General features: G+C 34.3%; 1 protein-coding gene across 1 annotated transcript in view; it reads right to left on the minus strand.

The window, feature by feature from the left end:
- The window catches only part of Sos (Son of sevenless guanine nucleotide exchange factor), a 429,646-nt gene that overhangs the window by 126,547 nt on the left and 279,256 nt on the right, over window positions 1-23,843 (minus strand). Inside the window, exons 15-16 of the mRNA XM_090399787.1 lie at window positions 19,926-20,055; window positions 13,464-13,620 (exon numbers count right to left, since the gene is read on the minus strand). Of these exons, the coding sequence (XP_090255913.1) occupies window positions 13,464-13,620; window positions 19,926-20,055 (287 nt within the window). The remainder of the gene's footprint in view (window positions 1-13,463; window positions 13,621-19,925; window positions 20,056-23,843) is intronic.

Raw genomic sequence — 23,843 nt, forward strand, 5'->3', positions numbered from 1 at the left:
ATCAGCAAAGCTGGTATGGTAGGAAGTGAATTGAATAAATTCATATGGAATAAGAGAGAAATTAGTCGGAACACTAAATTAGCTGTATACAAGACAGTGCTCAAACTAGTTTTAACTTATGGATCTGAGAGCTGGGTCAGAAGTAAAACACTTAACCAAAGACTAGAGACTGCAGATATGAGAGTCCTGAGAAAGATTATAGGCATGAACAGGTGACATCAATGGCAATATCATATTAAAAACGAGGATATTAGGAAAGAACTTGACATTGTCAACATCCAGGAATGCGTTAGCAGAGCTAATCTCAGGTGGTATGGTCACTTAAACAGAATGGGCGAAGAAAGATTAGCAAAACAAGTGTTCTCTGCCAGGTTAGCAGCAAAACGACCCAGAGGAAGACCAAGATATAGGTGGATTGATACAGTACAAAGTGCCTTAGGCGATAGAAATATAAGATCTGAAAATGTTAGAGTCTTGACAACTAACAGACTGATTTTGAGGAAAATTGTAGATTAATAATGATGTAATTTTTTTCATGAAGTACTATTATATCCTGTACACCCCTTGAGGGTACATGGCAGGAATTTGATGATGATGATGAAAGACAAAAAGGTTAAGTCAACAGTAGTTTTGAACTCTACAGAATACACAGAAAAAATGAAATCGCTTCTAGACGATGCTAACACCTATGACAAATTGGACTGCAATCGTTTTGAGCCCAAAAATAAAAGAAAGGACGGAACGAACTTTCAACACCTCGTAAAAGTGACTTGTGACACTCTAACAAGTGCACTTAAATTAATAACAGCGGTCAACCAAGTTCGAAGACACTTGCCTTTAATCGCGCATATATGCTTGACCAGACCTAACATTTGCATAGAGGGAACAAGGATGCCATCTTTGAAGAGAAGTTGAAGAAAAGCATCAAAATGGAGATACCACTTGGATCATTGACTACAAGCAAAATAAACTGGTGCAAAAATCAAGTGACACCACTAATAGCCACCATGGAAACCATTAAGCAGGCACTGCATAGGAAATGTGCAAGACCCTTGGGGTCAAATATATGACCGCAAGGGGTCTTGCATATCCACTTCAGCATCCGTGGCCTAAACTCCAACCTTAATAGTGTCCACTACCACTTTCAGTCTACCAAATTCTACCTATTCTTTCTGGCAGAAACTCAAATCTAGCCACCACCCTTAGCACTATTTATCTCAACCTTCCAAACTACACACTTTTTAACTCCTTTCGACCCAAAGACAGCATCTGCACATACATCTGCACTGACTTACCTTGCCAGAGAGCACCCAACCCAGAATCACCCAACAGACCTTCTTTGGTTGAAAATATCCCTTCAACACTCAGTCAAATTCATTTGCTGTCTCTATCGCTTCCCCAATGCAACCAATGACTCTGAGCTCTTTAATTTCCTGTCCTTAAAAATTGATTTTCTTCAGTCCCACTCTCCTAACAGCAAAATTATCCTCCTAGGAGATTTTAATGTCCACAACGGCAGCTGGCTTTCCTCCTCCAGTTGTGCAAATCTTGCAGGCCGAGATGCTGAAACATTTGCCATCACTAACAACTTACACAACTTGTTCAGATGCCAACCAGAATACTAGATGCCTCCCAAACACCCTAGATCTGTTCCTCACCAATGATCCTTCCAAATACACAGTGAAAGTAGTGAGCTCTCAAATCTGACCACAATCTAGTGCTCTTCTTCTCCCTATGCAACAATGCTTACACAGCCACTCCCATACAACAGCTTGCCATTATAACAGCACCAAGTGGGACAGCCTCCACAACTTCTATGCCACATTCCCATGGTTGAACTATTGCTTCTGGGCTTCCAACACAACCATAAACCTGGTTCCCCAAAAGATGTGTCAAGGCTGTACAAATGAAAAATCAAACATACTGTAACTGGCTCAAATCAAGAACCCCATCCTCCTTTAGAGCTTATACTGAAGCCCAAAACAGATGCAAAAAAAAAAAAAAAAAAAATAGTTCAAACAAGCAAAAAGTAGGAAACTTGCAGCCTGTCCAAACGGCAGCCGAACCTTTTGGTCTCTTGCCAAAGCAATTGGCTGCAACTTCTGCCCAATACTATTCCTACCCATAACATGTTAGGGATGGGAATCATCATCACTCACAGAAAAAGCCAATCTACTGGTTTCACACTTTCCTGTCAATGCATGCATAACTGACAATGGTAAATACCCCCAAACATTCCAGATGCCCAACACACAATGTCCCCTATATCCTTTTACCAGGAAGAGATTAAAAAAAAAAAAAAAAAATACTGTCCAAATTAGATACAAAACTTTCATTATTATTATTGTAATAATTTTGCATTAGAACTGACTCCTATCCTATATCACTTATATATACTCTCTTGCACAATTGGTATCTATCCCACAACCTGGAAACTGGCCTATATTCAACCCATTCCCAAGAAGGGCAACAATTCACTGCCATCCAACTACCATCCTATTTCGCTTACGTCAGTCCTGTCTAAAGTAATGGAAAAAAATCATCAATTCCCAACTCCTACACTACCTTGAAGGCACCCACCTAATAACAACCAACAGATCTGAAGAAATGAAATAATGTCTTGAATCCAGAAATCATGGAATCCTTTAACTGCTTAAATCTGACTAGCAATTGAGATCAATCATTTCTGGAAGATACTCTCCAACTTCATAACTATTAAAACATCTAGCAAACCTCTCAAACTTCACATTAGGCAAACATCCTCTTTTGTAAAGAACACCATATGCTTCATAGAAAATGCCAAAGACATCACAATGGCTCCTAGTGATTTAATTGCTAGTCTGGACATAGTAAATCTTTTTACCAACTACTTCAAGACATCTTTCCACCAGACAGTGGATCTCTTTAAACGCTGTATCAATAGTGAATTTTTTCAAATTTGAAGAATATTATTTTGCACAGAAGGAAGGACTAGCAATGGGCTCTACCCTCTCTCCATTGTTAGCTGACCTATTCATGGAGTGGTCTGCAAAAAATAGCCCTCCAGCATCAAGAATGCAACCAAAAATTTGACAAAGATATGTTAATTATCATCTAGCCTAGTGCTATTATCCAATTAGATTTCACCACCTACCTGAACAATAATCATAATCAAATTACATTCAATGTTGAATTACAAAGAAGAAGATCTTTATCATTTTTGGATACAATAGTTGAGGTATGGATTCTGTCGCTGCCGATGAACAGCAGAGCTGCTCACATATGTCACCCATCTCTGGACAAATGCCATGGAGAAATTTGGCAAATCTCAAGTATTTGAGCTTGATTGGATTGCCAACTTTCTGTCTGGACACACACCATGTGTGATGGTGGACGGTTCCTTATAATAGCCCTCCAGCATCAAGAACACAACCAAAAATTTGACAAAGATATGTTAATGATATTTTTATCATCTAGCCTAGTGCTATTACCCAATTAGAAGATTTCACCACCTACCTGAACAATAATCATAATCAAATTACATTCAATGTTGAATTACAAAGAAGATCTTTATCATTTTTGGATACAATAGTTGAGGTATCCAAAACAAAATATACTAAACTTCTCAGTCTATAAAAAACAAACCAACACAGGACTACATGCAACTTCCCATCACCACCTAGCACAAAAAATAGGCAATAAATCCATTTCTTGCATGACAGAGCCCACAGAATTTCAATCAACATAGATAAAAGAAATGAAGAGTTACAGTATCTTATTTCAGTCCTTACAAAAATGGCTACAAGCAGAATTAGTCAACAAAATTCTATTTCAATCTCCAAAACAATTAAAAGAACAAACAAATCAAGACCCATAAAGGAGCAGTGATTCTCCCATATATGCAATCAGTAACAGATATAATAGCAAGATTGCTTTGCCAACAAAACTTGGTCATCTTCTACCCAATCAATAAAATCTCTAATCACCATAAACTGCATAAACCTCCACATCTGCCACTTAAAAAACCAAGTGTCTACAAGATCGCTTGCAACTGGGATCAACACTGCTTCGCCAATAAAACTTGAAGGTCACTCTACCCAATCAATAAAATCTCTAATCACCATGAATTGACTAAACCTCCACATCTGCCATTTAAATAACCAAATGTACAAGATCAGTTGCAATTGTAGCGAACACTATTACACAGGACAGACAAACAGATCCAGAGACATATGCGATCAGAACACTTCAAGGATGTTGAGAAAAAAAAAATAATAAATAAATAAAAAATCACGATGAAGCAGGTTAAAAAAAAAGGGGGGTGGGGGGGATTTTACACGTTTATTAATCCATTACGACACACTTGTATCTATCAGCAGTATACAGCAGCAACCCCGGAACTAGCAGCCAGTGTAATAAGAAATGGATGCCTTCACTTGTTTAAATGATTTCAAATATTTTCACTAGAGATGTTAACTGTTTTTTTATTTGTGCTATTTCCTGATGAAGTGAAACAAAGCATTTTACGAAACTGGTCAAAATAAAATAAAAAAGTTTCCATTTAACATCTTTGTTTGTGGTTAAATACTGGATAATATATTACAATAATTTTATGCACTGTTCAGAAATAAAATGAAGCCAGAGTATTCCACCAAATTGTCAGCTATAATGTTTAGATTTACAGTGTTCTTTTTTCCAAAATGTGAATCCCACTCGTGTAAGGTTGTAAATCTATTGTACATTTAGTACTTTGGATAGGTTACAGTTAAGATAATCTTGATTTTCTTGTTGCAGAGACTTAACATGGAATTTCAAGCCACTTCAAGTCTTCAATAAGTAGGATGATAGTCACACACCAAGTAACAAAAACTACCACCTAAACAATGTTTGCAACCCAAAGCAAACAAGATTGGAAAATATGTCCAAGGATTAAATAACTAATAAACTAATTCATTCAATTAATACAAAGTTTTTCAAGCACAACTGCCAACATAACTAAATGATTCCAAACAGGTAAAATTTATACAGTAATGATTTAATGAATTCTTTCTTTAACTCCTTCCCCAAATAGGTTTCCATATATATTATTTTTAACTAATGGTGCAATAGTATTAGTACTATTTTCAGCCTGCATGGTATCAAAGACTCATTGCAAGGGATAAAACACTCACAGACCACAATAACCATCACATCCTTGCTTGAAAACATTAAATGCTGGAGCATTTGTCACTCACCTCTAGTAACACATTCCACCGAGTCATTACTTGAATTGCAAAAAATTTCCATGTCATTTCTTTTAGCGTTACACGGTGATCAGCATTCATTTTAGAAATTAAGGACTTTACAACCGTGTTATAAATATTTTAATTTCCCGCCATTTCAACCTTCATATTAAAGTCATCGTCTGGAGTATACACAAATATACATGGACAAGCTGAGTTACATTTCACACAGTATGCTAAAGAGACAATGATATCATCAACGGTTATTCTAATGACATGACCTCTAGTGAAAATATAAAATATATATATATATATATATATAAAAAATCTATAAAAAATACACATAAAATTAAAAAATTAATTAATTATTTAGGAACTACATCAAGCTATATTCTATTTAAGATAACATTAGAGAAACATTCTTTCATATAGATAGTATTCTTACAGTAACAATGATGTCCTAATTTAACATGACAATTGTTATATTAGATTTAAGATTCTGGATTATCTTACAGTCCTGTTTATAGTTAACTCTTAGGGAGAGAGAGGTTCTGCGGGTAGAATATGTGCCTTCCATATGTTTGGAATTTTCAGACCATCATTATCTATATATGGTAGATTACAGGTGTATACTCCAGTATACGGTATACTCCAGGGTGGGCCATAGGAGGGAGTGGGTCTTTGGATGAGTTTAGTAAGCTTTTTAATTTTCCAGGAGGTTTAAAGGTGGCTTTAAGGTTGTAATTCTGTAGTATTCTGTTTATTTTATCTGATGTCCCTTTAATGTAAGGAATGGTTATAGCTTTATTGCAGTCTAGTTTATCTTTGTTCTTTAGTGAAGTCTAGTAGAAAATTTTGATCATAGTGTTTTTTTGGCTGTAACTATTTTTAGGAAAGTATTGTTGATAACTTTAAATTCATCTAAGTGTTTGTTCATTCGAGAATCTACAAAGCCCTGTTTTTTTAGAGTATTGATGACACCTAGTTTTTTTTGTTGTGTGGTGGAGGAGTTTATGTGTATATATTGGGTATGTGTCGGTTTCCAGTAAACAGTGAAGGAAAGACTGCCAGATGGAAAACATGTGACAAGTGTATCTAAAAATGGAAGTGTGTTCTGCTTTTCAATCTCAAATGTGAACTGTATGAGTTTGTGTTGTTTGTTTAGGTGGCTGAGGAAGGTGTCTAATGTCTGGCAGCCATGGAGCCAGATAGTGAAAACATCGTCAACATATCTAAGCCAGACTTTGGATTTTAAAGGAGAGGAATCTCCTTTAAAAAGAGAGGTGGCCCAAATCAAGAAGCAGATTCATAATTTGCCTATACCAAAGTATTAACCATAAGCAAAAGTCATCAGCAGATCTAAATCAGATTTTATAAAGGCCAACAGCAGAAAATTTGACTTCTATCTATCTATATAATAATTTTTTGAAATGTGGTGAATGAATAAATAACAAATAGCATTTGTGATTTTCATGTAGACTGAATATACACTGCTGAAAAAAAGTAAATGGACACCCCTATGGGCAAGGTGTGTGTCTTGCCTTTTAACGAGTCCTGTGTTTGTAGTCAGCATAAATTGGAGGAATATAATGCTCCCAAGTCACAGCAACTCTGTCCGGGTGAAATGGCTATAAGAAGGGAACTAATAGAGTTTGAAAGAGGTGTTCTGATAGGATGCCATGTTGCACCTATCTGTTCAGCAAATTGTTGGAAAATTGCACCCCAGGTCCACAATTGGTGATACCATATTGAGATGGAAATACACTGAGTCAACTGCAAGTGCTACCCATAGTGCACAGCCCACTACTACTACTACACTTACTGATTGTGAACATAGGGTACTACAAAGGATAATATGCAAGCATTGCCATTTGTGGCCTGACACACTGAATGCAAAGTTCTAGGCATACACCCTCTACCAAGCAGATAGATAAGTGTGGGTATGACAGAAGCTCAGTGAACGTCTCTATCCAGAGTGTGTAACCCCAACTATGAAATTCGGAGGTGGCAGTATGGTTGTGTTTTAGCTGGTTTGGCCTCGGACTTCTGTTTGTGCTGCCATGAATATGCTGAATAATGCAATGCTTCCTACTTTGGTGTTTCTACAGAACTGAGCATTGTCGCTTTCAGCAAAACAAGGCACCATGTCATAAGGCTGCTGCTATAACTGCATGGTTTGTGGACATGAACATCACCACACTTGACTAACCTCCACAGAACCTGGATCTCAACCTTACTGAACATTTGTGGGATGAATTGGAGCATTGGGTGAGGTCAAGGGTCATCTGTCCCACAACAGTCCAGAACCTTGTTACATGCCTACAGGAATAATGTTCCCAAATTCCCACTGATTGATATTATACACACTTGTGGAAAGTATGCCTCTATGGATTGCTGTAGGCATTGCAATGAAAAGGAGTCCCCACATCTTAAGATGGGCATCATGGCTGTTTATTCCTCACATTATGGTGTCTGTTGACTTGTTTCCAAGCAGTGTGTAAGTACATTGTTTGGAGACATCTAGACAAAGAGAGTCCATCAGTCTACAGAAAACCAAGGCCTACTGGAAGATACTTTCACGCAACATCCAACCATCATCCATCACAAAACACTGATAGTATAAAAAAACCTATGAGACAGGGGATATAACATTTCCAGCCATACAAAAAGCTTATACACCTCCATCTTCTCCTCTGTCCTCAGTACATGTGTCCCTTACATGTAGTCTGTAATGGACAAGATCGTAAAGATATATCAGTAAAGAATAAAAGTGGCTTTCTTTTTTGCAAACAAGATCTCAAGTTTCTTCACCCTCCAAAATCTAATTGTTCTCATTCACTAAAAAAAAAAAAAAAAAAAAAAAAAAAAAAAAAAAAAAAAACATGAACACACAAGATCAACTGCTTATACAGGATCTGTTATGTAGGATAAACGGGTCAATCAGGTAAGATATGCATGTTAAAACACACCAAGACTTACAATTTCTACATCACAACATTCAAGGAGTTATCGGAAATGTTAAAATCCTGATTAATGTAACAAGAAACAGGTAATGATTTAATGTCAGGTGTGGATTTTTTTTTTTTTTTTTTTTATCAAAAACCTAGTAATAGGGGGTGCTTAAGGGTCAAAGCTGTATAACTGAGAGGAGACCTCCACATAGCCTTTAAAGGAATGCGAAGAACCGACCAGGGCTTCTGACCTAATGTCCAATCCTCACCTTCTCGTGGTGCACCCTGTTGGGTATCTACTTTGATACTGAACGAACAAGGATGGGCTGGCAATTTGGGATTTAGCCGACCAAATTGTATTCTTATTGGTTAAACCAAAATAAAAAAAATGATGGTACAACATGACAAAATTTCATGCCGGCTGGGGCGTCGCCAGGTTAAACAAGGCCCCCGTTGTTTTTTGCCAGGGAACCAGGGTGAACAGCGAAAAGTCAGCTACTGGAACAAATCTGAAAACAAACCCCAACTCAACATCACCAGAGTTAAAGATCGGTACTATCAACGTAAGAAGCCTGAATGGCAAAGAAATGGAGCTAGCTGAGGAATTAGATAAGTACCAGATTGACATAATAGGGGTAACTGAAACAAAAAAGACCAAAACTGGTGAGATCTTTCTGAGCAATAAATACAAAATGTTATATTCAGGCAATGACAATCAAGGAAAAGAAGGAGTAGCCATAGTATTCAACACAAAATACGAGGCTAATCTTCTTGAATGGCAGTCAGTCTCAAGTAGAGTAATGTGGGCAAATATGAGAATGGGGAACTGGACAATGAGACTTATTTGTGCCTATAGTCCCACAGAAGGTTCTACTAAGGTAGAAGTGGAGGAATTTTTTGAGGCTTTAGAAAAAGCAACTGACACAATGAAAAAGGAAAAGTTGGTCCTTGTTGGGGATCTAAATAGTAGAGTAGGAAATGATTGTGAGACATACAAAAATATTTTGGGAAAATTTGGAGAAAAGAGCAAAGCTAATAATAATGGCAAATATCTATTGGATTTCTGCTCAGGACATGGACTGGTTATTACTAACACCATGTTCCAACATAAAAATGTGCACAAATTCACATGGAGAGAAGAGGCTAGGAATAAGAAAAGTCTCATTGACTATGTTATTGTTGATAGTGATGTTTTCTCCCTGGTGCAGGACACCAGAGTGTACAGAGGATTTGAAATTGGAAGTGATCACTATTTAGTCTTGAGCAGGATAAAATTGAATTTCATATTGAAAAGAATAACATGTAAGAAAGTTTTAAAGCGAATAAAAGTTGAGCAGCTCTCAGATGTGAACTGTAGACTAAAATACAGAAATATTATTGAAAAGAAAATGAAAGAGTTTGAGAACAGGAATCAAACCTTGGAGATTCAGTGGCAAACTCTGAAGGAAACATTGATTGATTCTGCCAGAGAGGCATGTGGTGAGGTTGTGTGCAAGGATGAAAAAATCAGAACTCCCTGGTGGACACAGGAAGTTAAAGAGGCAGTGAAGGAAAAGAAGGAAGCATATCAAAAGTTCCTGGCAAATAAGTCAGCTTTTACTCTTACAGAATACAGAGACAAATGTAAGAAAGCTAAACAGTGTGTAAAACTAGCTAAACAAAAGTCATGGGAGGACTTTGACAAGAATATAGAAAATAAATATCAAGAAGGTGGCAAAATATTCTGGAGGTTGTTGAAGAAGCTTAGGAATGGAGGAAAGAGTGCTGTAATAGGAGTTAGAGATGATAAAGGTGACATGAAAACGGGAGAAAAAGATATCCTTGAAGTATGGAGTAATTACTTTGAAAAACTGCTAAATGAAACAAGCAGTGATGACAGCACAGTGGTAAAAAACACTGACCAGGCATGCAGTTAGGAATACATATCCATACTTGAAGTAGAAAAAACCATCAAAGGCTTGAAATGTGGAAAGGCAGCAGGAGGACATGATATTCGACCAGAAATGATGAAGTATGGTGGTATAAAAATCTTACAGTGGCTGCACTGAATAGTTCAGAATGCCTGGACAGAGGGACGAATTCCCGATGATTGGAGTAGAGCTCTCATAGTACCCATATATAAAAAGGGAAATAAAACTGAATGTGAGAATTACAGAGGTATATCCCTACTGAGTGTTCCTGGTAAGATATATGCAAGTATACTTGAGAAACGGTTGAGAATTGTTGAAGAAAAGTTTGGTGAAGAACAATCTGGATTCAGGCCAAATAGAGGCTGTCAGGATCAGATCTTCACTTTACGACAAATAGTCGAGAAAGCATGGGAATATAACAAAGATCTGTATTTAAGTTTTGTCGATTTGGAAAAGACATATGACAAGGTGCCAAGAGAGAAGCTATTCAATACGCTGCAGCTATATTGGTGTCAATGGGGCATTATATCAAGCAATACTTAGTCTTTATTTGAGTTGTGAGTCAGCAGTTAGAATTGAAGGAAGTACAGGAAGATGGTTTAATGTTAAATCTGGTGTGAGACAAGGATGTACATTATCCCCTCTGTTATTCATTATCTATATGGATCACATTATGAAGGAATGCGGTATTAAACCTGATATCAAAATTGGAGATGTTAATGTCAGCTCTTTGCTTTATGCGGATGATGTTATACTTCTAAATAAATCCGCTACAAGTCTGCAAGATTCTCTGACTAAATTGAATAGCTGTTGTAATAGATATGGTATGAAGGTCAGCAATAAAAAGACAAAGACAATGAAAATAGACAGAATCATTGAAAATGTCAACTGTGTTGTGAATGGAGAACCTGTGGAACAAGTAAAACATTTCAGCTACTTAGGCACAATTTTTACTGAAGATGGTAAAATAAATATAGAAATAGACAACAGAATCAGCAAAGCTGGTATCGTGGGAAGTCAATTGAATAAATTCATATGGAATAAGAAAGAAATTAGTCGGAACACTAAATTAGCTGTATACAAGACTGTGTTCAAACCAATTTTAACTTATGGATCTGAGAGCTGGGTCAGAAGTAAAACACTTGACCAAAGACTAGAGACCGCAGATATGAGAGTCCTGAGAAAGATTAGAGGCGTGAACAGATGGTATCAATGGCAATATCATATTAAAAATGAGGATATTAGGAAAGAACTTGACATTGTCAGCATCCAGGAATGCGTTAGCAGAGCTAATCTCAGATGGTATGGTCACTTAAATAGAATGGGAGAGGAAAGATTAGCAAAACAAGTGTTCTCTGCCAGGTTAGCAGGAAAACGACCCAGAGGAAGACCAAGATATAGGTGGATTGATACGGTACAAAGTGCCTTAGACGATAGAAATATAAGATCTGATAATGTTGGAGTCTTGACAAGTAACAGACTGATTTGGAGGAAAATTGTAGATAGGAAGTTAGTAATGATGTAATTTTTTCATGTAGTACTGTCATATCCTGTATACCCCTTGAGGGTACATGGCAGGAATTTGATGATGATGATGATGACCTAGTGTATGCAGATCTCAGACATTCTACACATCACATCACGATCATGATATGTGAATCACACACAAAGCAACATTGTTAGTCTATTTCAAGTATTTTGTATCATTGTTACCATTAGCTTTATTCTTGCAAAACCCAGTTAGTATCATGTCAGTATCGTTTTTGTTTCACCTGTCTGAAGAAGAGTATTTTATAGTACACAAAACTGGTTGAGATTAAAACTTATATTGTCTAACAAACAGTTACAATGAGGTTTAGATCTTGACATAAATGTTTGATGTGTTCCCCATTCACAGAGGTGTCTGATGAAAAAACAGATTTCAGTTTAAGTAAAAATGAGGGTTATCTCTTTATAGGCAAAATTTTCAACTTTATAATGAGGACAACTTCAGTTGTGGAAACAACATAACTAATAGAATTGGCCTAACAATGACAGTGAATTGTGTATGATGATATCAACATTCTGGCCTGACAGAATACATTCATTCAGTCAATCAAGGGGTTTGCTAGAGAAACACCAGCCATCCACAAATGTCATCTTTTGGAGAAGGGAAAAAAAAGCAATTTATAAAGAAAGCTATATTATGAAAGGCTGTAAATTTGTAGTACATTAGTATTAATGTATTATGGGCTAAATAAGAAATTCAACTTTACTTTTTATTCAATCATTACATCTCCTTTACTATGTACTTATTAAAGCCTATATAATCCAGAAATCCTGTTTTAAGACCAAACTTAGAATATCCCCACCCAAATCATTTCAAGCCTCCAATAAACAGTGGTTTCAATACTGGGCAATGAACTTCATTTATCAGCAAACAAATTCAGAAACATATGTGCCCATTGTGGGATTCAAACCTAGATAGTACTGTTTAACACCCTACAACACTAAAAAAAAATTTCATGCATACAATTCATAGTTATTTTCTCTTTACCAATAAATTAATAGTAATTATTAAAAACAATGCACTGCTGGCTCACATGTGCAATGATCCTGACTTAAGTGAATGCTGTTAGTCAAATACTATACTATTCAATGTTTCAAACTGGTTCTCATTAAGTTTCCACATCAACGGCATCTCAGTTATGTTTTTCATTTTTTCCTAAGTTTTCTTTTTTTATTTTTTGCCATATGTAATGTTTAAGTTTCAGTTTGAAGATATCCTGTTTCTCCTTTGAGGGCATATATTAGAAAATAAAACTGATTCACTATGAAGTTCATGCAGAAATATGAGGGGGAAAATATAATAAACTAGTATAATAAATTTAGTTTAATCCTTTATCCAAGTGTGAGCAAACAAAGTTTGTTTGCTCACACTTGGATAAAGGATTAAACTAAATTTATTATAGTCTAACCAAGTGAAAAATAAACTTTCAACATCAATAATAAACAAGCAAAATAATAAAAATACACACAAAAAAATAAAAAATAAATAAATAAAAATAATAATATAATAGCTGACTTCAAATTTAAGATAAAAAAATCTAAAAAAACTAACATATCCAGTCTGCTTTAACAAAAAATTATATATATACGAGTATATCATGTACACAGAAGATGGCGTGCAAGACTAACAACAGCAAATATTTTATTGTTAAGGAATTAAAAGAGCTCATTTGACCTAAGCTGTAATCGAGACAGAGTAAAGGTTTTCGCAAATACCATTTCAATAATGTGCTAGCATTCAATGTTCCATATATTGAACATTGACAGTAATATACATTATATACTCAAATAAATGAGCATTCTACAACTTGCTCATTATATGACATATTGAAAAGTAAAATTATACAACTCACTCTTCTTTGAATCACTTTATTGATGGATTCAACCCATTTTCTCATGTTTTTGCCTTTCACCTTGTCCAAAAAACTTCGCAGATTTTGCAGTAACTGAGGATCCCTCTCAAAATCATAACAATGGTGATCAACCCAATGTCGCAAAACATTTAATACTCTGAAAGAAAATTAGTAAAGTAAATTTATTTAATTTGTTTAATATCTGAAAGTAAACTGTGGTTTTTAGTCTTAAAAAATACTACAAAAAGTCCAGTTACAAATATTAGTATATACTTCAACAAATTCATTTCTTTAATCTTACTGAAGCACACCTTTCAATTATTAAGAAATTAAATCAATAACCAACATGCTGGACATTACATAGCTGTGAGCTTCATTTTACAGTCCATTACATATACATACAGGTATTGCATTCACATACATAAGTTAAAGAAGCAGATCTAGACTACCAATGAAATACAATATAAGAAATTCAATTTTACTTTTTATTCAATCATTACATCTCCTTTACTATGTACTTATTAATTTTTAAATAAGAATCAGTGACTGATGTTTTGCATCACATAACACATTGCTTGGAGGAAAATAAGGCTTGACATCCAATCTATTTCTGTACTTGTTTTTAAGATAACTGAAGCCAAGAAGTAAGTTAAGAAGCAACACTTTTGTCAATGAACTGCATTAGGAATCTGACTGCTTCCTCAAAATACTTGTAGATACTGTATTCATATGTAACATGCACCTTTAATTTTCTGAAAGATGAATCTCAGAAAAATAAGCCCTGATAACCTCAAAAAAATTGCAATGTAAGTTTTAAGTTTTCAAGTGATGAAATTTTAAGTACTGGCAGTGTATTGTGCAGGCAGTAAAATCAATATAGATCTGAATGCTTTATTTATTATACTGTTTGTTTTTTTTTAGAGTGACAATTCACTAAATTACAAATTTTACATTAAAAAAATTAATGCTTTAATAAAATCTAAACACTAATATTTAGATATTAAAATATGCTAAAGAGCATTTATTGGTTTGAAAGTTGTTCAAATGTATTTTGTAGTCTTGAAACCCATCAAGCTTCATCACTGCTGTGAAATGTTTATTATCTGGTCATCAGTAAAACTTTATGCAGTATCTTCCATTTGAAGATGATGTATGGTGGGATTTTGGTGCTGTCAGCAATAGGCCAGCATGACAGTAAATCTGTTCTTTCAATGGCAGTGGTATTGATCATCACACTTTTTGCTATGAACTTGCTGACAGTTGTTGTCATAGGCATGTCAAATGTGAGTGGCATTGGCATTTAGTCAGCGCTGTCAATTGGGGAAAGGCTGTAATTGTTCTTAAGTCATTGATTAATAATGCACCTGTTGGAAGTTGATCATCATGTTTTCATAATCTTCTGATAGTTTATGAGTAATACGAGTATGACAATGGACAAACAGATGATTTTGTTTCATAGAACTGTAGACAGAGTTCACTAATTGCCTCAACTCCTTGAATATTCATTTTCTGCAACCATGCTTGCATATGGATTTCCAACACTGAACACAGAGATTCCTTGTATTCTGTAGTCTACTATCCACTTGAGACTTTTCTAAGTCTAGATATTGAGTTGTTCTTAATGGTTGGCAGATTTTGTTTTAGATAGTACTTGCAGACAATCTGTTTTCTCTAGAGATGAGCAATGGCTTCATTGATACTAACCTGCTACCCTACTGGCATTTGCTTCTGTGTATTGGATAAAGGATCAATCAAGAATATAATTTCCTGGCATTTTTAATTTAATTTAAAACAAAGTGAAAAGTCTTTCACTTTGTTTTAAATTAAATCTCTCATACTGAACTTATCACTAGTTAAGTTGTTAGTACCTACTACAATTATGATTTCATTTACTTTTCTGTTTTTGAATTGCTTCCAAAATTAGGCAAAACAAAACACCTAGCATACATTCATTTTTTAAAGTACCACCACTCAATTGAGTTCTTTGAATAGCAAGTCTATGTCACAAGTTTTGAATGGAAACAAAGTCTCTGATCGGTATAACACTGTGTTGTATACAAATAATTATACAAGGTATTAAATGTAATGTTGTGGACAATGAATAATACTGGATTCAGCTAAAAAAAAATTGGTAGCGCCTTTTATTCCCTTATAGGGAATAGGCGAGGCCGTTTTAAGCCTATCCAACTTTTGAAGACTGAGTGGGCAGTTCAATCTCCAACCACTGGCTATCACAAATTAAAAGCAGCTGCCATCTTGTTGTCCCTAATCCTAACAGGATATGCTACTGTCTGAAATAATGCAAGTTCTATGGTTGATTTTCTTGAGTTTAGGGGGGGAGGGGGGGGCAAGTTTCCAGAAGAATAAACCTGCTTGCATGTACCAGAGATTGACTAACTTGGGACTGGTTGAAGAAAGGATTAGAAAAAACACTGGTTAGGTTAAAAAAAGTTCTTTTAACCAGTAACTAGACTTGAACTTAAGTACATATTCAAGTAGCCTAGTGCAGAGGATGCAAATACCACTTCCACTGAGCTTCCATCATTAAATTAGTCACTTCAACACTTTTGAAAGAAAGTGTTTATTTTTTATATTTTTTTATTGTGTTGTAATTCTGTTTTAACGGAAAACGATTTGATATTTTTTTCTTTCTTTTTTAGTATAACTGGAATGTATAAGAAAAAACAGCAAAAACAAAGTCTGCAATATCCATACTAAAACATGCCTGTAGGTTCAACAATTGTGATAATGAACATAGCTGTACAATGCGATTATGAAAAGCATCTTCTTATGATTGTTTGCAATCATTTTCTTACTTGTTCCCATTTTCATCTTTGAACAATAATCCTTCCAAGATTTCTTGTTGAGAGATGTAAAGAGAATGGATAAGTCCACCATCAAGCCTTCTGTTCATAAATTTCATTGTCATATAAGAAGTGATAACACACAGCAACCCACCAGTTTGTTTGTATTTGGGATTTAATGTCACAAGGACAGATATCGTCAAACTGAGCCAAAAACACGTGTAATAAATAAGGAGTTTATATATGTCTAAAAACTATATATAAAATGAAATAAAAAAGCATAAATGAAACATTTCTTAGAAGAATACTATTGAATAAATAAGACAACATAAAATCAGTGTAGAAACACAAATGTAAAATATACATATAAAACATATGTAAAAAGCATAAAAATATTAAAATTCACAAAACGTACATAAATCAGAGCGTTTTTTAAAAAACATTTAAAATAACAGACTAAAAGTATATACTTTATAAAAGGTGGTAAAGATTAATACTCTGTAAAAACTTAAACCAGGACGACAGTTGATGAGTTTAATAAAAGCTGCTTAAGCATGTAGGATTCAGTCTGATTATAAAAGTGGCTAAAATAATAACTGTGCTTGCTGGCAAAATGAGAGCAGTCATTTAAAATGAGTGATAGTCCAGAGTCACAAAACTCATATAAAACTCCCTCAGAAGGATGGAGTGGGCAAGACTATGACCTATCCAGAGCTGAGCAAGAACTTCCTCTGTTTGAACCCTGCATAGGCTAGATTGCCAAAATTTAATTTCAGACTTAATTTGGTAGAGCTTATTATTACTCTTTGTTCCAAGATAGCTGCCACTGGGATAGGAGTTTCTATCTGATAATATGTATATAATTTTTGTATGATACAGGCTGATTGTGGAAGTTTGAGAAATGAGCTGACCTCACTGCAGTATATGCACCCTCATTTCCCTTAATCCCAACATGGCTTGGAATCCAACAGAAGTGTATATCAAAGTGTAATTTCTATAGCTGAAACAGGAAGTGCTGAATTCAAGAGAGCACCAGATGTTGCTGGGGCTCTAAACTTGTTATTGCCTGAAGAGAACTTTGCAAGTCTGAATATATTACGCATCTTTGGTAGCAGCGGAATCAGATGTATTTTAGTGCAAGCTCCATTGCAAACAGCTCTTCTGTAAAGTTGTTACTTTAGTGGGATTTGTGTAGATATAATGTTGTCTGGAAAGACAACAAACAATCCCACAAGGTCCTCAAATACTCTGATTTTGTGCCTGTATAAACAGGCACAAAATCAGAGTATTCAGTTCTGCTGGTACACGACAGCAGGGGTGGAAAATTTTGGTAGCCTGCTGAAAGAAAAGATACATGCCAGCATGCATGTATCAGTGGGTTTGGCGGCATCTGAGCTATGCTGTCTACTGCTATTTCTAGATATTTGTAGGAGGGCTTTCATCCAAACCAAAGGGTTTTATGGCAGTCTGTCGAGTGTTATAGAAATTCTCGAATTGTGGCCGAAAAACAGTTGGATTTGTGGGTGCTTTGAGAGTGATTTTATTTTGGTTACATACAAGAAAGACAGCTGCTTTAATAATGAATACTATTTTAAATATTAGTGTAAATATAAAAGAATGTTAATTGTTCCTCCATGTATGATAAAAAAAAATTAATAAATAATTCTATCTGCATGTTTGTCAAGCATTCTTTCCTGCTTCAATCAAATTCAGCATGCAGCTCTTACAGTGCAGCAGTAGCTATCCTTTGGTCTGAATAGTGACTCTTCTCATAATGCATAGTAATATATATGTCCAAAAGAAAGTATGCTATGTATTATGGATACTAGAGCAATATTATTTGAAGTGACCTGTCTCCATATACAAGTAGCTTAGTTATAGATACAGCACAACCATTTCTTTGCTCAAGCTTAGGTAAAGTGTTAAAACAACACAATTTCTTGTTTATTATAATTTACTTCATAACCAAGTGAAGATAAACTACAAACATCATATACACATTTAGATATGCTTTCTTAACATATGTTTCTTAACTTATTTCTACAAAAAAAATTCAATTATTTCAATGATTTTATTCAAATATATAAAAGGGAATAAGATATTTTGTAGGAAGCAAATAAAGAAAATTATTATTTCTATGCTCATTGTATCTGATTTATTAAATGACAGCCAATTTCTTTTCATACTACACGTACACCACCAATTTTCTTGGCACCCTTGGTTCCAGTCTTGCCAGATTAGAAGTTTTGCTGGACCAATGGAGGTCAAGTAATAATAATTCATCAGTACAACTCTGAACCATGAATTAAAGCTCTCACATGTCTCTAATGCACCATGGACAAATAGAAACTTAAATATTATATGTAAATTAAGTTATTAAATGAAATGCATTGGTATAAGTGACACTGCAAGTGGATATGAATGTGTACATACGCCTGACACCACCATTGCTGTGAACTGGCCTTTGCTTAGAAACCCTAGTTAGGGCTAATTATAAGCAAAAAAAAATTATTTTGCTTACTTTTTTTTTTTTTTCAAACTAAGAATCACTCAGAATCAATAGATTATCATCCCATCAAATGGTAATTAAGTGAGCATATACACAAGTATCCATCTGTAGTAGTTGATTTAACTCGTAGGGTGATAGCAGTGATGATTTTCTGTTGCCAGAAAATCAGTAGCGTCTGTACGTAAAACTATATGAACAGTACCTTATAGTATGAGACTGTACTATATGAAAGTATGAAGGCCTGTACAAATACTGCAAACAGTAAACAAACATGTCACTTTTACAAGCTATATTTAGAATCTGTTCTGAGCTGATTAATCATTTTCAGAAGTACTAGGAATCCAAACAAACCTGTGGAAGACCTTGGTAAATTCCAATAATTAATTGTGTATAATATAGGTTTATAATGTGAAAAGTTTTATGGTTATAGTGGTTTTTTGGTTTTATGGTTATAGTTTAATAGCTTTTTATGAGTTGAACTGCACTAACACAATTTTTAATAGTGTTAATATTTCCATCATCAACAGCAGACTGATAAAGTATTGTAATCAAGTTGTGTACCTTCACTAACAGGGGATTTACATGTAAAACTGATGTTTTTACTGGATTATTAAGTAAAGCATCAAAGTAACTAAAAAGTTTCTTTGATGTTTTACTCATATGACTGTTTCTTTTGATATTAATCAAAGACCATAAGTGGTGGACTGAGAAAATATTTTCATTGTCAAGAAATTGTATTTTACTATTTCATGTTTGGATGGCAACTACATCCCATTCCCAAGTCATACCCTCAAATTCATAGTAGAAGTTTTAAAATTGTAAAACAAAACCAATACAGGTAAATTACTAGAACAAATACCATTACAATACACTGACTCGCTATAAGAAACTATCAATAAATTCCAAATGAAGTGAACAAACAATTTGCTATAACAAACTATGCTTTGTGGTCCTTATGAGTTCATTTCAGTGAAAAATCAACTGTAGTCACTACTAACAGGTCCAAAACAGCAATGATATAAACAGGGAATTTAAGATATAAGCTGATTGCCTAAATTTGGCATATGCACACATATGAGTGAATGAGGACTGAAGCTCATAGCAATATAAAAATTCATATTTAAGATAAATTAATTCATTCTTGCTTACCTGAATTGAACAGGCTGACTATACTCTTTACGAAATCGTTTTAAATCCTCTCGGTTTTTGAGATAGTCTGAATCAGTATTATCAACAATGTTCTCAGAAGTACTAGGTGGTGGTGGTTCTGGGATTTCAAATGTATAAAATTAAGGAACATTTCTCCTCTTCCTTGCTCTCAGTTTTAAATTTCACTTCAATATATATATATATATATATATATAGTCTTTGCCTATCCTAATACACACTCATGTTGTCTAAACTTAATGTATCAATGATAAATTTCATTGTTACATAATAAATACACAAACAGCAACATGTATCAATTTCAGCATACTTAAAAATATTTAACACAAAAATCTGCAATGAAGTGCAACATTTTCAGTTTATTCAGAAGTATAAAAATTATTGTAAGAATTAGAACACATCAATGGATGTGCAGAGAACACATTTATTCAACATTCTATCTGGTTACCTCTTTATTGAGGTAACCAGATAGAATGAGAAAGAGAAAGAGTGCCATTTCTAGATACTCATTGCATATCTTCTTAATAGCACTCTTTCTCTTTCAGTTCTTTTTAAAGAACATTTAGTGGAGGTTGTGTAGAATTAAAAACAAAACAAGAAAAGAAAAAAAAAATCACACACACACACACACACAACTCTGTTTGTGTGTGTGTGGTCACCTACTTAAACATATCCCAAACATCAGCAGAGTTCAAGATTGGAAAGATCAACATGACAAGCATCAATGCAAAACAAATGGAACTAGCAAAATTGGATAAGTAGCAGAATAACGTAAGTGTTACTAAAGCAAACAAGATAAAACAGATGAGATATCCTTCTAAGCAACATATACAAGATGCTACATTTAAGGCAATACCAATCAGGGAAAAAGAAGGTATAGCTATATATTCAACACTAAATACAAGCATAATTTTCTTGAATGGTATGCAATATCAAATAGAGTGATGTGATTTAATATGAGAATAGGAAACTGAACAAAGACTTATTTTGTGCGTATGGTCCCCAGGAGGTTTCACTAAGGAAGAATAGAGAAATTTTTCTTGGCACTAGAGAAGGCAGCTGACATTAAAATAGGAAAAGTTACTTTTGGAGATCTAAACTGCAGAGTACAAATTCCAGACATACAGAAATGTTTTGGGAAAATCTGAAGAAAGCAGCAAGATTAATAATAATAATAATAAGCATCTGCTAGATTTCTGTTCAGGATATGGAGTAATCATTATTAACACAATGTTCCAACATAGATGTGCACATATTCCCATGGAGAGATGATGCAAGAAATAAGAAAGACTCATTAACTATGTTATTGTTGACAGTGATGTTTTTCAAACATGTTCAGGACACAACAGTATACTGAGGATATGGTCATCATTTAGTTTTGAGTACAATAAAATTGAATTTCTTTTGAAAAAGAAGTGTAAGAAAGTTTTTGAAACAAATCAAAACTGAACAACTTTCAGAGATGAACTGTAAACTCAAATACACAAAGCATTTTTGAAAATTATGAAAATTAATCATTATTAACACAATGTTCCAACATAGATGTGCACATATTCCCATGGAGAGATGATGCAAGAAATAAGAAAGACTCATTAACTATGTTATTGTTGACAGTGATGTTTTTCAAACATGTTCAGGACACAACAGTATACTGAGGATATGGTCATCATTTAGTTTTGAGTACAATAAAATTGAATTTCTTTTGAAAAAGAAGTGTAAGAAAGTTTTTGAAACAAATCAAAACTGAACAACTTTCAGAGATGAACTGTAAACTCAAATACACAAAGCATTTTTGAAAATTATGGAGACAACTACCGTGTTTGAATAAAAACTTTAGTTTAATATAACTAAAATCTACATTCGACGTTTCAACCTTTATGTCAAGGTCATCTTCTGGAGCATACAACTATACACAGAAAACAAGTTATACTACAATCAAACTGGTTTGTTAAAGACACTGACCAACCGCTACAACAATTGTTGGCCTGACCTCTGGTGAAAAAAAAATAAAAAATAAAAAAAAGAAAGAAAAATAAATAATAATAATAATAAAAAGAAAATTATACATCAATGCTAGAGTCCAATTATTAGTGTTATCTGTTGGTTGTAGAAATACATTGGGCACAACAACAAGTATCTATCTATATACATATATTAACATCATGTACATTCCAGCCAGTTGGTATGGAATGGTTTCTAATACTAGCTGAAGATTGGCTAGAGTCCTGACTTATGCTGGATCTTATATATTAGGTAGGCTGAATGTGTGCCATCCAGATCCTTGGAATTTTCATGCCATCTTTGTTGTTGATATTTGGGTGGTTTATCAGGATTTCGCAGCCTTCCTTAAATTTCCTTTCGTACCAGGTTTTTGTGCAGTGTAAAGAGCAGGTGCTTTTCCAGTTGATTTGGTGTAAGGTGTTGAGTGCGTGGTCTGAGAGGCCTGCTTCACCATAATGGTTATATTTAATGTGTCTAATGTGTTCTTTCTTGCATATGAATAATTGTTGTAGCGGTTGGTCAGTGTCTTTAACAAACTAGTTTGATTGTAGTATAGCTTGTTTTCTGTGTATAGTTGTATGGTCCAGAAGATGACCTTGACATAAAGGTCGAAACGTCGAATGTAGATTTTAGTTATATTAAACTAAAGTTTTTATTCAAACACGGTAGTTGTCTCCATAATTTTCAAAAATGCATTCGGATCACCGTGTAAGCTTAAAAGAAAGGATTCAAATACACAAACATTATTTAAGGGGAAAAAAAATTGGAAAACAAGAACCAGACCTCTGATATTCAGTGGCAAACCCTGAAGAAAACATTGAGAGTAAGCCAGAGAATAAGAACACAGAAAATAAATATCAGGAAGGTGGCAAAATATTTTGGAGGCTATTGAAAAAGCTTAAAAATGGAGGAATCAGAGATGATAAAGGTGACATGAAAACTGGTGATAGATATTTTAGATGTCTTTGGATAATTATTTTCAAATATTGCTAAATGAAACAGGCAATGACATGGTGGTTGAAAGCCCTCAAAAAGAATACAATCAGAATTACATATCAATACTTCTTTTCTTTATCTTTTTCCTATCATGGATTTTAGGCCAAATGGCCTGTTCCAGTCTCATGACACTGCTTTCTTCATCTTTTTTCATTTACTTTATATCCATAGCAGAAAAAGCCATCAAAAACATGAAATGTAGAAAGACAGCTCTAGTTGATGATATTCAACAAGAAACTCAAAAATGGAGGTATAAAAGTTTTACAGTGACTACATTTCATAATTCAGAAGGCCTAGTTAGAGAGTCAAATTCATAATGATGATATCTCATAACACCCAATTCATAGTATAAAAAGGAAAATAAAATTGCATGGGAGAACTACAAAGGAATTTCCCTACTGAGTAAGATTTATGCAAGTATACTTTAGAAACAGCTAAGAAAACTTGTGAAAGGGAACAGAGAGAAGAACAAGCTGGATTCAGGTTAAATAGAGGTTGTCAGGATAAGATTTTCACATTAAGATAAATCATTGGAATATAAGAATCTGTATTAAATTTTATAGATTTGGAAAAAGCATGTGACAAGGTGCCAAGAGAAAAACTGTTAAAAGCACTACAGTGATATGGTATAAATGGAATATTATATCAAGCAATACATAGTCTACATTTGAGATGTAAATCAGTAGCTGGAATTGAAAGAGGTACAGGAAGATGGTTTGATGTCAATTCTGGTGCAAGACAAGGGATCATCTCTACTATTATTCATAATATACATAGATCACCTTATGAAAGAAAGTGGTATTAAACTTGATATTAAAACTGGAGATGTTAATCTCAGCTCTTTACTTTATGCAGATGTCATATTTTCAAACAAATACAGTACACATCTGAAGGATTTCCTGA

Source organism: Typopeltis vanoorti, chromosome 10, assembly GCF_054136105.1.
Source record: "Typopeltis vanoorti isolate ZY-2024b chromosome 10, IOZ_Tvanoo_1.0, whole genome shotgun sequence".
In the NCBI taxonomy this organism is placed as follows: domain Eukaryota; kingdom Metazoa; phylum Arthropoda; class Arachnida; order Uropygi; family Thelyphonidae; genus Typopeltis; species Typopeltis vanoorti.